This window comes from Prunus mume, linkage group LG6 (genome assembly GCF_029339155.1).
Source record: "Prunus mume cultivar Tortuosa linkage group LG6, ASM2933915v1, whole genome shotgun sequence".
Lineage (NCBI taxonomy): Eukaryota > Viridiplantae > Streptophyta > Magnoliopsida > Rosales > Rosaceae > Prunus > Prunus mume.
The window spans coordinates 20,661,727-20,677,333 of NC_142703.1; the positions used below are offsets into that span (position 1 = coordinate 20,661,727).

General features: G+C 38.8%; 4 protein-coding genes across 6 annotated transcripts; 3 read left to right on the plus strand and 1 right to left on the minus strand.

The window, feature by feature from the left end:
* Positions 1-989: 989 nt before the first annotated feature.
* EIP9 (Chaperone DnaJ-domain superfamily protein) lies at positions 990-3,133 on the plus strand. Its single transcript, XM_016795424.2, has one exon. It carries the CDS (start codon positions 1,164-1,166, stop codon positions 2,922-2,924), a length of 1,761 nt encoding a protein of 586 aa, XP_016650910.2. The 5' UTR covers positions 990-1,163; the 3' UTR covers positions 2,925-3,133.
* A 4,152-nt stretch (positions 3,134-7,285) lies between these two features.
* On the plus strand, positions 7,286-10,940 carry BCA5 (beta carbonic anhydrase 5). Of its 2 annotated transcripts, XM_089054897.1 has the most exons (10): positions 7,286-7,680; positions 7,764-7,831; positions 8,344-8,399; positions 8,505-8,670; positions 8,757-8,805; positions 8,975-9,088; positions 9,208-9,261; positions 9,674-9,756; positions 9,888-9,993; positions 10,543-10,940. In XM_089054897.1, the coding sequence occupies exons 1-10, from the start codon at positions 7,573-7,575 to the stop codon at positions 10,744-10,746; spliced, it is 1,008 nt and encodes a 335-aa protein (XP_088911023.1). In that variant the 5' UTR covers positions 7,286-7,572; the 3' UTR covers positions 10,747-10,940. The 2 variants fall into 2 exon arrangements, with proteins under 2 accessions (XP_088911023.1, XP_008237225.2); XM_008239003.2 differs by lacking the exon at positions 8,344-8,399 and having other exon boundaries at positions 7,289-7,680; positions 8,509-8,670.
* Positions 10,941-11,804: 864 nt separating this feature from the next.
* Positions 11,805-12,763, minus strand: LOC103335968 (uncharacterized). 2 transcript variants are annotated; one of them, XM_089053835.1, is made up of 2 exons: positions 12,489-12,763; positions 11,805-12,441 (listed from the first exon to the last, which is right to left on the minus strand). In XM_089053835.1, exons 1-2 carry the CDS (start codon positions 12,707-12,709, stop codon positions 11,940-11,942), a joined length of 723 nt encoding a protein of 240 aa, XP_088909961.1. In that variant the 5' UTR covers positions 12,710-12,763; the 3' UTR covers positions 11,805-11,939. The 2 variants fall into 2 exon arrangements, with proteins under 2 accessions (XP_088909961.1, XP_088909960.1); XM_089053834.1 differs by having other exon boundaries at positions 11,805-12,407; positions 12,482-12,763.
* Positions 12,764-13,607: 844 nt separating this feature from the next.
* On the plus strand, positions 13,608-14,475 carry LOC103335969 (uncharacterized). Its single transcript, XM_008239005.2, is given in 2 exon segments — positions 13,608-14,175; positions 14,177-14,475. Coding segments are annotated over 2 exon segments (606 nt in total). The 5' UTR covers positions 13,608-13,708; the 3' UTR covers positions 14,316-14,475.
* Positions 14,476-15,607: the final 1,132 nt, after the last annotated feature.

Consider the following 15,607-nt stretch of genomic DNA (forward strand, 5'->3'; position numbering starts at 1 on the left):
ATCTTCACTGACAGAAACCCACCCTTTGCACAATGCCTCATCTTCTTCGGGCCTCCAATTCACACCTCTTTGAGATTTTGTGGACATCTTCAACAAGAATGAAAAGAGATTGATGAGATTGACAAAGGAAAAATAAATTGAGAAATATATATATATATATATATATATAAGGAGACAACCAAATTGCAACGGCTCTCTCACCTAGTGCTGACATGTGGCATGGGCAATAGACAAACCCATCAGAGCTGGTCCTATTGCGGATCCCAATGTTTTTCTCATGCACATGGGCTCTGCCACCTCAGCGTGGGATCCACTAAATAGTTTTGGATATAGGCAATAAGTGAACTAGTATTTGAGTCCAAATTTGGGTTTCTCCACATTTTGGGTCCTTCATTTTCTTGGGTTGAGAGAAGTTTTGGGGGATATTTTGGGTTTAGGTCATTGGGTTAGATATGACCTTACCAGAAATAAGGGAAACCATGAATAAAAAAACTTAATAATAGGGGAATGAAGGAGTTAGAATTGTTGATCACATTCCTGACTTTGAGAGTAATTAATTACAGATTTTAAAGTAAAATCCACAAATTTTTTTATTTCTTATATGTTAGTATACACAAGAACACTTAGGAATTGAAATATTTTCAATACCTATTGTTTGTAAGCATAGTAAAACTATGAATTGAAATAATTTCAATATCCATTGCTAAGAGATGCCAGCCTGTTTCATGAACAGTGAAATTTTGTCCCTAAAGCTGCGAAACGGGTCCTGCTGGCGGTGAATGACCCGACCCATTTCACATTTATGAAAGTCAAGACCGTAGCAGTTGGATAGTAAATTTCCCTTTTACAAGTGCCCAGAACCATTAACAACGTGTCACTCTCACTGCGCAAAAATCCCAATAAGATAAAGTCCATCGCAGATTTATCAGATCAGAGTTTTTCAAACTCTCCAAAATACCCACACTGCAGTTCCCATACTCCCACCCTATCCACCGAACAGTCCCCGTCATTTCAGTCAAACCTCAGGTCCTATTTCGTCAACCCGAAAAAAACCCACCCTTCAACTCTGTCCTAACTCCACCCAAACCAAAGAGAGCTGAAAAGGAAAGAGAAGAGAGAGAGAGAGAGAGAGATAGAGTGGAGAGAGAGAGATAGAGAGTGAAATGGAGTTCCATTTCAACACAAGCAGAGCGGAAGCGGAGCGGTGGCTGAGCACGGCGGTCAAGCTACTGACGACACGTGACCTGCACGGGACCAAGAGCTTCGCGATCCGAGCCCGAGAGTCCGACCCGAGATTGGAGGCCACCGAGCAAATAATCGCCGTTGCCGACACGCTTCTCGCCGGCGACTCCCGGATCAGCGGCCACAGCCAGCAGCCCGACTGGTACGCGATCCTGCAACTCACCCACTACACTCAGAACCTCGAACTCGTTGCGACTCAGTACCGCCGACTCGCTCTCCTGCTCAACCCGCACCGGAACCGCTTCCCGTATGCCGATCACGCCTTCCGGCTCGTCTCCGAGGCCTGGAACGTCCTCTCTAACCCTTCCAAGAAGGCCCTCTATGACCACGAGTTGAGCATGTTCAACCGGTTCGACTCGGCCCCCTCCGGGTCGACTCAGTTGTTCGAGAGGCAATTCTTGCAAATGCATAATGTGCAACAGCAGCCACCGCAGCCGCCGCAACCGCCACCACCGCCACCACCGCAACCACAAACACTACATTTCCAGCCTCCACCACCACCATCACAAGAAGTACAGAGAGCACAACATCAATTTCATCTACATCAATTAAGACAAGAGCAGCAGCAGCAGCAGCAGCAGCAGCAGCAGCAGCAGCAGCAGCAGCAGCAACAACAGCAACAACAGCTTCAACAACCACCACAGCAGCAGCACCAGCAGCAGCACCAGCAACAGCCACCACAGCAGCCGGAGCCGCAGCAGCAGCAACCGATGAGGAAAAGCCCTAGGAGTAAGGATGGAAGAGTGGCGATGGAGGAGGAAAGGCCGAGTCTTAACAATGTGACCGAGTCGACTGCTCCTCCCTCAGAGTCAACTCGCCCTGTTGAGGCATCTCCCCCTTCTGAGTCGACTCGACCGGAATCGGAGCCCCGAACGGAGAGTTTCTGGACTGCATGTCCCTACTGTTATAATCTCTTTGAGTATCCGAGCGTTTACGAGGATTGCATGCTTCGGTGTCAAAATTGCAAGAGGGCGTTCAATGCGGTGGTGATAGAGGCACCGCCTGTGACGGGGAGTGACGGTGAGGTCAACTTCTGCTGTTGGGGGTATTTCCCGTTGGGGTTTGCCGAGAATGGTAAAGATACAGGCGGGTCAGCTGAGTGGACGCCGTTTTCGACCATGTTTGCTTGTCCAATACAAGGGAAGAAGAAGAATGCTGGACGAACTAAGAAAGCTAATTCAGGGCCGAGGGTCTATATTGACGATGATGAGGCGTTGCTTGATATTTCGGATTCTAGTGAGGAATCTGACGATGAGTGGCAGACGGATAGGAGGAAAAAGAGGGCAGTGAAAGCAAAAGGTAAAGCTTCAGTGGCTAAAACTCCAGTGAGGGCTTCGGATAGAATAAGGAAGGGTAATCAAAATGTGGGTGGGCAGGGGAAGGTAGGAAGTGGTGGGAGTTTGGGTGGTGGGTCTCTGTCGAAGCCGGAGTCGAGTAAGAAGTCGAGTTCTAGTGCAAGAAAGAGAGGTGCAGCTGCTTTGGGGAAGTTGGATTTGAATGTGGAGTTCAGTAATAATGAAGTGGAAGAGCCTGCAGCTCAGACAATGAGTGAAGGGAATGGGACTGCAAACGGGGAGGAGGATAACATTGAAGGGATTGGGTTTTTTGAGGGTCTTGATGAGTTTTTGAGTAGTCTGCCCATACTTAATGTTGTGGGTGATGACAAGGTTAAGGCTAATTAGTGAAGTAAGGGTAAGACTCTTTCCTTTTGGTTTTTGCTGCTTCAGCTGTTGTACTTGCTCTATGGATGCATGTTGTATTGAATGATGTAGAGCTTCTAGGCATTTTGTTTCATGGCTCTCACGCTTTGGATCTGTTACATAATCTGCAGCAATGTAAACTTAATTCAGCTTGTAGCTTTTAAAAATGTTAGTCTGATTTCTGTAGATTATCTTACGGTGTTAGCATTAATGGCTAAAATTTGGACTAACATGGGGAATCAGTTCTGGTGATAATCTCATTTTTCCCCTCTGTTGAAGTTAAGAAATTTTGGTATACTATAATGTAGAGGTTTCTTCGTGAATCATGGTTGAAGCTTGGTTTTAGGGTTTGTTTGGAGACCATTACATTTCTTGATGTTAGTATGTTATAATTATTTTATATTCTCTGGGATTAGAATGGGAATGTAACATGTGGGCTTTGATTGTTTCACTCACTTGATAGATGAAATCCATCAAGTTCTCGATTTGGATTGCTTTATATACCAATTTAGGCTCAACCCAGTTGTATTTTAAAAACCCATATCCTATATTTCACAAATGGCTCAGGATCAACTATAATATTGTAGCATAAAAGGTAGCAATAGCTAATGGAAGAAAGCAACACAAGGAGCAAGCTCAAGGATATCTGTGTGTATTGGGAAAGCAACTTCGGACACAGAAAAGTCTTCGGTGACGCTGCTCTTGAGTTCAGCAATAAACTGGTGATTCAGACGGATATGAATTAGAGGAATTTTCACAATTATAAAGAGGAGGGTTTGAGGGGTGGAGAATCTTTGAGAGACGATGAGATTCCTATGGCATTGCTTTCTATTTAGGGGTCTTTGTCTTTCCACTATTATCCTAGTTTGGAAAACAGCTGCAGGTTAGTTTCTTAATTTGTTTGCTGAAGTTTTTGTTTTTGCTTTTATCTTATGGATAGGTTTTTATATATATATATATATATATATATATATATGTATATTAATATACTTTTAGGAAGCTTTTTTTAATAAAACACATTTCTTCTACGTACATATATACATATATGTGCGGCAGAGGGCTGAACTTGATGTCCTCTCTTCCTGCTACAGTGCTTTGTAATTTTTATTTTTTTTGGGGGGGGGGGAGAGAGAAGTTGCTTCGCTGACCTCTTTTTAATATTTATTTTATTTTTTATTTTTAAATCATTATTTATTATAGTTTCCAAGATTCTTATTATACACCCTCTCTAGTCGTCAAAGAGTAAGTAGGATTAACTGTAGTTTCCCAAGCTCTAATTTGAATGGGGAAAAAACATGATCTCCCTTTTACGTTATTCTGAATTTTCACCTATAATTGATTAACCATTCAATTGTGTTTAGTGCTTCTCTGTGGAAAGATATGTAACTATCTTTGCTAAAATAAAATACTGGCTACTTGTTATCTTTTTCTACAAGGATAATCTTGGATGCTTAGCAGCAATTTGATTCAGAATTTGTGTGTCTGTTGTTCTAGGAAACATGGAAAACTTATTTACTGTGTTGCACTTGCAGCATGGTCTTCTCTTTGCTTGAGCCTAGTATTGTGAGTTTGATGGCTACTGTTGTACCTTATGTCTTATATATAATGTTGTCTTCACTATTGTTTCTTCTTTTTTCATCATTGTGACATTTGAAGTTGAGTTTTGATTTTTTTCCCGCTTTCCTCTCCAGTTGTCATGTACAATAGGTGTATAATACATAGCAAGCGAGGAATGAACTCTGGCAACATTTAGCTTATTTGAAGGGCATCTGAACGTTTTATTAAACGAACAAAAAATTAAATGATGTTTGTGAGCATTTCATCATTTTCATTGTCCTCGTGATCATTCTGGTGTCAGTTAATGGAAGTCGACATAATAGTCAAATTGTTGATACTAGATTGAGGATTCGAATTGAATTTTGGTGTTAGCAATGAGGTATAAAGTTTTCTAGATCATTAGTGTTTAGAAATTTCCATTAATCCATACTTCAGCAGCAATTAAACTTTTATCAGAATTTCTCATTAAATTTCCAGCTTGATTTGGTGCATATTGTAGAATTTGTACTTTAATAAGTTGGTTAGTTGTTAGTTTGTTTTCTTGTTTTATTTATTTATTTTGGTAAGATTTCCTTGTCAAATAAAAAAAGTAGTGTGGTGATTTTATAAACTGAGTCGTGGTGCTAGCATATTTCTGTTATGTTGTGTGTGATATATTCATCCTTGTCATTTTGTCTTTTCATAATGGATGCACAGTGGTAAAATTAGAACTGGATACAGATTTTTGTGGCAATATTCAGAGATACAAAGCACCTAGTGGTACAATGTTATGCAGAAAAATAGGTAAATAGGTATTGATTTCAGTGAAATTGTTCCTCATATTGTTGACTTAAGGACTATTCATGCTTTGTGGATGGATATGGCTGCAGCATTATCGATGTTTGTAGTAGCTGCATTTCCCTTAGACCTAACTACGGTATCATTGCCTGTCTTTCACATGGGGTGACATGCAATGATTCAGTTGGGTTAAGTAGTTAATTGTAAGTTGTGAAGTTATTGACTGAAAGAAAGGTCCCAACAAGACTCATGGAGGAAAAGTTTGAACTGAATTGTTTTGTTTTCGATTCGATTTGTAGCCTTGTAGGGTGTTGGATTTGATGTAATATTTTTGTATGATTGCAATTCTTCATGTTCTTAGATACTACAAGGCCGGTGGATTTGTTGTGGAGACGTACTCTTTAGAGCAAAAACCCGTCTTGTGAAGCTCATGAAGTAGGGAATAGGCATTCTGTGGTTCTTGTTAACCAAAATGAGAATGATGATCTTAAGATGAAATAAAGGGAAAGTGGGAACTTGTATTGATTTGAAAAATGAGTTTCCGTTAAGTTTGAGTGATGTTGATTATGTTCGTCTCCGGCTCATTCGGTCGGAATCAAATTTTCCTTGAAACCTTCATAACTTGTGGGAACAAAGAAACAACACAGGCAAACCCAAAAGGGCACAAAAACAAAACGAGAGAAAGAACTAGCCGAACTACAACCAAAGCGTAGCAAAGAAGATCTTCCTCAATCTAACAACAAATCTACAACCAAAGCCTAGCAAAGAAGATCTTCCTCATTCTAACAACAAATTACCCTGGTGGGTTTGGGAGACAATCAGAAATCAACACTTGAACCAGAGACGGAAGTGGCGTAAATTTGCAGTTCACCGCTCTCAGCCCAATCCTTGCCGCCCTTGCTGCCTCATGGGCAGTACGATTCATGTCTTGGAATCCAGCAGCACTCAACATGTCTTGGACTCCAGCAGCACTCAACTTGCTGAAAACCTGCCGCCAATCTTCTAATCTCATTGATCAGAAGAAATAAGGTTCATGCCCTGTTTTCCACACAGCCATTCACAGTCACTAGTGCCTCAGCAATCAAAGCAGACCGTTTTTGACCTTTGATAGTCTCTAGTGCCTTCAAAAGTGTAGCAAAAAGTAAAAACAAACATTTAACTTGTATCTTTAATCTTTTTTTGTTTGTTTGGCTGCCCTCTATGTCTTTTGGGTAGCTGGTGCCTTCTGACCGTGTTTGTTGTTTTGGCTTTTTGCGCCTTTCCTTGCCTTTTGGCTGTTCATGAAGTATCTTTTCACAGAAATTTTTTTTTAAAAAATCTTTGCCATGATCCATCAAATTCCAAATCAAACAGAAACTTCATCAAATTTAATCGATTTTCCATATTTATATTCAATTTAATATAGTTGAACCACAAAGACATAGATCCAATTTGATATTGGGCTAGGACAGAAAATCAAGTCCAAGTATTGTCCAAGACTTCTTCAAGTTTTCAAAATTCAAAGCCCTAATTATTTGATGCCTGATCACTCGATTAAATGAAATGACCTTGAGAATTGAAACTAAAATAAGTTTTTGGAACTTGGAAGGATGCTCTTTCAAAATTTCAAGATTATTTTGATAAAAACTAAACGAAGGAATTTTTATTTAATTTTCCCAAATACAGTTTATTTAGTGGAAAAGGAAACAAAATAGTAACCATGTGCGGGTCATGAAAAAAAGTTGAGCTGGTGAAATTTGGGTGAAAGTGGTAGAGTTGTTGGTATCCAACGTGCTAGTGGTCTGCGATTCAATCTTTCATGACACCGTATGTGTGAGAATACTCCGTTTCCCTTTTTAAATCCGAGTAAAAGTTGAGGTAGTATTGTTAAATTATTTCCAAATTTAAAAAAAAGGAAAAAGAGGGTTAGAGAATTAAATTAAATAAAATAAAATAAATACAAAATACAGTGAAGTGGCAGATGGTGGTCTTGTTTAACTCCCAACTGTCTTTCTGTCCTCCAACATTACATTTTCGGAAGACAGTTCAGCATCAAACTTTAATAGCTTCTCCTGTTGCATAGAGATAGATGTTGGTGTCCATTGGCATTGTCTTCTATTTTATCTTCGTTTTCTCCGTCTTTCTGGGAGACTGAAATGTTTCTTGATCTGACCGACCAACTCAACCAAACCCAACGTCTATTAAACACCTTCTTCTTCTGCACTCTCTATGCTTTGTCTCTGAAACCCCATTTCCCTTTTGAGCTCTCTCTCTCTTCTCTCTCTCTCTCTCTCTCTCTCTCTCTCTCTCTCTTTCCATGGCTATTCTTGCGCCAACCTCTGTTTCAAAAGACCCCTTGTCCCTCCGCACCTCCTCCAATTCCTCCTCCTTGGATCTCCAGAGAATCTCATTGAACCCACCAAGAGTAAATTCTCTTTTGTTTTCCTCTTTCTCTCTCAAGCATTTCATTTCGTTGGTTATGTTGATTTCTTGAATCTTTTGCTGCAGATCTTTGGTTCTAAGCTGAAATCAGGGAAGATTGAGCAGACCCAATTGAGACTATTGACTGCTTCCAAGTAAGTTGCTGCATTTCTCACCTATGCTGCTGAACATATTGTTAAGTTCGCTTAATTTGCATTGATATCTATATATATGTTTCAGGTTTCTTGATTTACTTTGTAATTTCCAATCTTCTGCCTTGCCTTTTATGTTCTTTCCAATTGTGGCCATTTGAGCTCCAAATTTACTAAACTTAATTGATTTGAGAAAGGAAATGTTAGTGAGACGACGTAGGATTTAGTTTGAATGTTCTATTTTTGTGATCATAGTGCTGTTAAGGCACAAACAACGTTAAATTTCTGTCGTTTACCCATGAGAATTTTGAAATTTGAAATTGCTGTGAGAAAAAGAAATCCAGAATCAAGGCTAAATTTACTGGTACAATGAGGGATTTTCGTTTTGGTTTTCACACCTCGCTGAAATTCAAGGCTGCTCCTTTATTGGTGAGATCAATATGATGGGTTTACTTAGATCTGTTGGGTGGCATCACAAAGACACTAATTATCTTTGTTTGATGGTTTGTATATAGGAGATGTTTACAATATAAGATTACGACTACATGCAACCTTCGGATTGGTCCTAAGAGATAAGAATGTCTCTATTTTTGTTTAAATCATCATCTAAGTAACCTGTAGAACTCGAAATTTCATAGGTACTGGTTGGTGCTGAAATGTTTTCCTTTTGATATTTGCAGCAATTGTTCAGATTTAACTGCAAAGGCTTCAAGAAAGCCGTTAGGGCTCACTGAAGAACTTAAAAACAACAAACTAGAGAGCGTAGTAGAAACTGATGATGGGAGCTGTTTATTTGAAGATATGAAACGTCGGTTTCTAAGCTTCAAAAAGCATAAATATATGTAAGTGTCCAAGGACTCAGGTCTTGAGGTTCTTCAGCTTAAAGTAAAGTACTCCTGTTCCCTAATTTGACTTTCATTTTGAATAGGGAAAACTTGGAACATTATCAAAATCTTGCAAAGGGTCAAGCGCCAAAGGTTGTATTATAAATGTGTACTTTTCCTTTCTTCGCCCCAACTTCCCAAATTTAGTCATCAACTGTGTATGTCCATATGTATTGAACGATCTATGAACATTTGATGTTTGCCTCAATCTGGTATCGAGTGTCAGGGAGAATATGTATGTGTACTGATGTTTCTAGAACAGTTCATGGTGATTTCCTGTGCAGATTCTAGGGTATGCCCTTCAACCATTTTGGGATTCCAACCGGGAGAAGCATTTATAGTGCGCAACATTGCGAATTTGGTGCCCTCCTTCGAGGTATATTATAAATACATTTGAATGCTTCACGGAAGGCTAGACATTAATGCCACAACAAGCGAACACTCGCCAATCAAATGAGATAATATTATTCAATTTATTTTTTTCCGTTTTTGCAGAGAGGACCCTCAGAAACAAATGCTGCATTAGAATTTTCTGTGAATGCCCTGGAAGTAAGTATTCTGTGAATAAAATCTAAAATAAAATGCCAATTATTTCCTTGCTAGCTCCCTTGAACCTTTTGGTTACACATCCCTGCTTATTGAGTGACAATAGGGAGGTAGGAAATGTGTAGGAACTAGAGACCCACATTGCTGATAAGGAATGGTCTTCCAAGTATTTTAGCATAGGTTCTTAAAGTGTAAGAAATGAAATTATGAATGGGGTTGTGGGGAAAGAACAGCATTAACAAATCTTCATATGGCATAGCCATTCATTTTCAATCAACCTTGGGCATAAAAAGGTGGCCAGTCTTTGCTGTATCAGGAAAAGGTGAATCTCTGAGGTTTAGCGTGCTTCTTAATAGAAGAGTGGGAAGAAGATAAGCCGGTTGGAAATCGATTCTAAGCAATAATTATTTTGTAGGTTGAGAACATATTGGTCGTTGGTCACAGCTGCTGTGGAGGCATTCGTGCTCTTATGAGTATGGATGATGAAGTAGAGAAAAGGTTGAGTAAATTTCTTGTTCTGTACTTTTCAAGTAGTGCGTGTGGTCATTGCCTATGTTTGACTTTAAATTTGTTTGTCCAAGAAACAGTCAAGCAATGTTTCTCACTTTGCTAAAAACTCTTTTATGCAGTAGCTTTATCCAAAATTGGGTTGTTGTTGGGAGGGATGCAAGGTTGTGGACAAAGGCTGCTGCCTCCAAGCTCAGTTTTGACCAGCAGTGCAAACACTGTGAGAAGGTAACATTAATCTTTTCTAATTATTTAATATTTCTTTTGTCCTTTTAACTTCTGTGTTTGGAATTGCTTGCCGTAACATAATTGTTCACCATTTGTATTTTTCTTCATTTCATTGGCATAAGCCAAATGAACTTTGAAGTAATTACTCTTATTACTAAGTTCAACACTGCTTCAAGTGATGAATCCTTTGAGTCCGTATATTTAGAAACTCGTATCAGCATTCTGTTTTATTTGTATAGTAAATCTCCTGATTGACGGTTTGGAAAAATTATGTTTGGGGTGAGGGGGGTAGTTTTTAAAGGTTGAAACAAAACAAATCAGAATTGCATCTGATGACATCCCTTAGATATTGTTTGAAAGGTCATTTATTTTAGTCATCATTGACCTCGTACCTATCTGGGAATTAAACCCAATTCTTTCGAAGTCCACGATAAAGTTCTCCTGTTGTGGCATAAATTTGTGTTGCAACTAATAGAGGCTGTTTTATATCATAAAATGAATCACCTGGTTCATAAAATATTTCTCGTATTGAATTGTATCCTTTTGCAGGAGTCAATCAACCGTTCGTTGTTGAACCTGCTCACGTACCCTTGGATAGAAGAGAAAGTGAAGAATGGTATTCTTTCTGTGCATGGTGGTTATTATGACTTTGTTGACTGTACATTTGAAAAATGGACACTGGATTATAAAGAAGACAACTTGAAGGAGAAACACGGCAGAATTTCTGTAAAAAATCATTTGTTTTGGTCTTGATTTCATGTGTGGCCTTGTTGTATCTTATTCCTCAGATAAGTTATTTAAAAAGTTGTTTGTATTATAGGGGCATTAATTTAAGAGAACTGAAAAAATAGTGTAAAGTGTGGTGTGTTTTGCACTTGACATAGTTGTATTTAATGTTAAAGTTCACAATTCGTGGAAATGGCGATGCGGGCACCAATTCAGGATTTGATCTTCACTGTTCTTCATTTCATTGCTATGCTATCACCTAATGTTTAGTGATTTGGGAATTAGATCGCATTGGATTACATTGGATTGGAGAGGATAACACTAATCCAATGATGTGTACATGATTAAAGGACTGGATTAATTGAAACATGCTTTTACATAGGTTGGTATGATGAGACATAATCCAATCCAACATAGTGTCAAACCTTTTGGTCTAATAAGATTAAGCATAATCCAATCCATGTTGTTTTTAGATAAGCAAACGAGTCCTTTGGTAACGATAAGCAAACGAGTCCTTAGGGTTACCAATACGAAATTCAAAGAAATTACTGTTTACTAAGTTCACCACTGCCTGATGTGATGATCCATCTATTTCAGTGAGTATATGTTCAATTCAAACTCCTATCTGCATAACGATATGTATCTAATCAATATGAACAGGGGGACCTTGCAGGGGCTCAAACACTTACTGATTAGTTGTCTTAAGTACTCTGTTTTTGCCAACAATTAAAATTAATAGTGTGAGTTGTAACAATTTAGGGTCCGTTTGATAACAATTTCAATTTTAGTTTTTAGTTTTCATTTTTTGTGCTAGAGTATAGAAGGAAATAAGGGAGAATCGAAGTGAGAATGAGAGTGGAGAGAAGATGAGAGGGGAGGAGGGAAGAAGGAGTAACAAAAGTGAAAACAAAAACTATAAACTGAAATCTATTCGAAATTGTTTTCACTTTCAAGTTTAATATTTATGTTAAATGAAATATAGAGTTCAGTTTTTTCCATATCAATTTTCCAAATGAGCGAGTAAAGATAATATAAGACGAAATTTAAAGTATAAGAATAAATTAAGAATAATAATCCAACAGAGGTAACTATAAGCACTCTTATACATTAATACTCAAATGTAGCAGTACATGATAAGAAAGAAACACTGGAAAAGACATGATGATTACAAAGATATATATAAATAGGGAAACAAATTAATTCGAAATATTTTAAGAGAATCAAGGAAGGGTGGTTTTGTGAGGTGGGATGAGTGAAGGGAGGGGTGTGGCCTTGGGGAGGGTTGGGATGGAGGGCAATGTGGGCTTAGGTAGCTCAGCTGGGAGATGTGGCAGAGGTGGAATTTCAGGCAACTTTGGCACTTCAGGCTTTGGTAAAGTAGGGACATTTGGCACCGCTGGCAGCTCGGGCTTCGGCAAAGTTGGGAAAGCGGGAAGTGGTGGCAATTCAGGCTTTGGAAGTTGAGGTAACTCATGCAAGGTTGGGGCATGTGGTATTTCAGCCAACTTATGGCCTTCCTTTGGCAAGGTTGGGACATGAGGTGCTGATGGTATTTCGGGTTTAGCCAATGGTGGCAGCTCAGGCTTTGGAAGCGGTGGCAGCTCTGGCTTTGGCAACTGTGGAAGCTCAGGCTTAGGAAGTTGTGGCAGCTCAGGCTTAGGCACTTGTGGCAGCTCAGGCTTTGGCAACTGTGGAAGCTCAGGCTTAGGAAGTTTGTGGCAGCTCAGGCTTAGGAAGTTGTGGCAGCTCAGGCTTTAGGCACTTGTGGCAGCTCAGGCTTTGGCAACTGTGGAAGCTCAGGCTTTGGCAACTGTGGAAGCTCAGGCTTAGGCAATTGTGGCAGCTCAGGCTTTGGAAGCTGGGGCACTTGAGGCAAGGAAGTCTCGAGAAGAAAGCGAGCCCCTGCAACCATTGTTTTGGAGCTCATAAGTGAGAAGGCAAAGAGCAGTAGTAGTGGCAGGACAAAAGCCGGGAGGCGAAGATAGGCCATTTTTGGAGCTAGCTAATGACAAAGGATGATGAAACAGGTTATGAGTTGTGATTTTGCTTCTGCATCTAAACCAGTATTTATAGATAGAGAAATGTAAAGAGCTAGACTTGAAAAACATCAAGGTCAAAGGGTTTTGGTATTGTTAGCTCAACTTCTGCATATATGTTGATCTTCTTTGTTTCTTTACTTAATTTCCACAAGTATATCTTGACAAGTTGACAACCATATATATGATAATTGTTTCCCATATAAGCTTTTGTATATCTGTTGTAATATTGATCTTGGCAATGTAGGACCTACAAAAGAATAATATTGATAGCTTTATTCTGTGGCTAATTAGATCTAAGTAATTAAATTAAGGGCTTAATGTAGATAAACGGACTCACTTAGGTTGGTGGTTGGCAGGAACCCCAACAGATCAACTGATGCTGGCTCCCTTTTGCTTTTCAGTCATTCATGAAATTTTGGGTGATTTTGAAGATATACTTTCTTGAATTTAGATCTCTCTCAAGTTTGAATTATATGTTGATAATTATGTTTTGGTTGTGTTTATTTGGGATCGTTGACAATAGTTCTCACCACGGCGCTAGTTAAAAAGTTTAATTCCGCATGGTACATCGTATACACGTGTTATAATATGAGTGGATGACACAGTTTATTATTTTCTCCCGTTTTAGAGAATAATATCAATAAATATTCACTTATATTATAAAACGTGACCTATAATCACTCTAAAAAGTAATAGAAGAAAAATTGAAAATATGGTAGAAAAACAAAAGGAATATTGATTACTTGTCCAAGTAGAGAAAGGAAGTAGATATTTATTAATGCAGTTCAGAAGTTGAACTAACAACACCAATACCCTTCACTCCATGTTTTTCAAGTCTAGCTCTTTACGTTTCTCTTTCTATAAATACTGGTTTAGATGCTCAAGCAAAATCACAACTCATAACCTTATCAAGAACTAAAGCTTTCAGAATTTCATACCTCGTCCAAAATATGGCCTATCTTCGCCTCCCGGCTTCTGTCATACCACTATTTCTGCTCTTTACCTTCTCACATATGAGCTCCAAAACAATGGTTGCCGGGGCTCGCTTTCTTCTTGAGACTTCCTTGCCTCAAGTGCCCGAGCTTCCAAAGCCTGAGCTGCCACCACTCCATAAACCTGAGCTTCCACAGTTGCCGAAAGCCTTGAGCTGCCAACAGTTGCCGAAGCCCGAGCTGCCAACGTTGCCAAAGCCAGAGCTGCCAACATTGCCGAAGCCCGAGCTGCCAACATTGCCGAAGTCCGAACCCGAAGCCCGAGCTGCCAACGTGCCACCAGTAACATCCCATGTTCCGAACCCGAATTTGCCAACTTTGCCAAAGCCTGAAGGTCTCAAGTTGGCAGAAGAGCCCCATGTCCCTGAGCTTCCAAGGCAATTGCCACCACTTCCTAATTTCCCAACTTTACCAAAGCCTGAGTTGACCAAAGTTGCCTGAAATTCTACCTCTTCCCCATCTCCCAGCTGACCTACCTAAGCCCACATTGCCCTCCATCCCAACCCTCCCCAAGGACACCCCCCTCCCTTCTCTCATTCCACCCCACAAAACCACCCATCCTTGAATATTCTTAAATATTTGTTTTAATTAATTTGTTTCACTATTTATATCTATGTCAGGGTTTATGGCATACACATATCTTTGTATGTCATGTCCTGTGTTTATTTCTGATCATGTATTTGCTACATGTGAGTATTAATGCATAAGGGTTCTTATTCTTACTACTGTTGGGTTATTACTCTTAATATTCATTCTTACACTTGTGTATCCGTATAAGAAGGAATGAACTAAAATTATCTTAGTATTTCCATTTTTTGTGTTTTTAAGCTTCAAGTCAGCCCTAATAATAGCTCTCAAATCAATGAAGATTCAAAGTTGATTAATTTAGGGCCTGTTTGATAACCATTTCAATTTTACTTTTTAGTTTTCATTTTTTGTGCTAAGAAAGGAAAAGGAGGGAGAATGAAAGTGAGAATGAGAGTGGAGATAGGATCGAGAGGGAATATTTGTAGGGAAGGATGAGAGGGAGAAGTAACAAAAATGAAAACAAAAACTAAAAACTGAAATCTATTTAAAATTGTTTTCCCGCTACAACTTCAATAACAATCATCCATCCCAATATTAACACTGCAAGAACTCTCAAATGATTTTCCTCCATCACCCTTTAATTTTAAATTTGTATTAATTTAGATTGTAAAATTAGTTTGAAATTTAATTTCTTTTGTATTAATTTACATTTACTTTTTTTTGGCATGAGATGTAGTATGAAATATTTTCTATTAACTAAGATTCTGAAATTTGAACAAAATATGTATAAATATGTCTTGTCTTTTAGTTAAACATTATAAATAATAATAATAATAAGAATAATAATAAAAACAAGAACAAAAGTGGTCATACCTCCACTGATAAGTTACTTGAGGCGATTAGGTTTTAGTTATGTAACTTTCTTTTGTTCGGTGTCAATTTTTGGTTTAGAACTCTCGATGGTTTTAGTCAAGAAACATAAATGCATCTATGTGGTTATATTAAAATCTGTGCAGATGAGTCTCTTGGATTTGTACACGCGACCTTGAACAACTTAAAAGATAAGTGTTTGGGCCTAAATTCCATGCGCCATCCCAATCGATTATTGGCTCATATAAAAAAGCAGGAGTTTGGGCTTTGTTTAAAGTCAGAAATGAACCTAGATGGTTATAGAAGCCCAGACCTTTGTAAAACAATTAGCAAGGATTAAATTCACAGATTAAAGACAAACTAGTTTTCTAAATTGATTTCAGGATTAGGCCCAGCTTCTAACCTCTCCAAAAAAACACAAATTGGTCATCACAGTTGATTTCAATTCCAGAGTCCAAA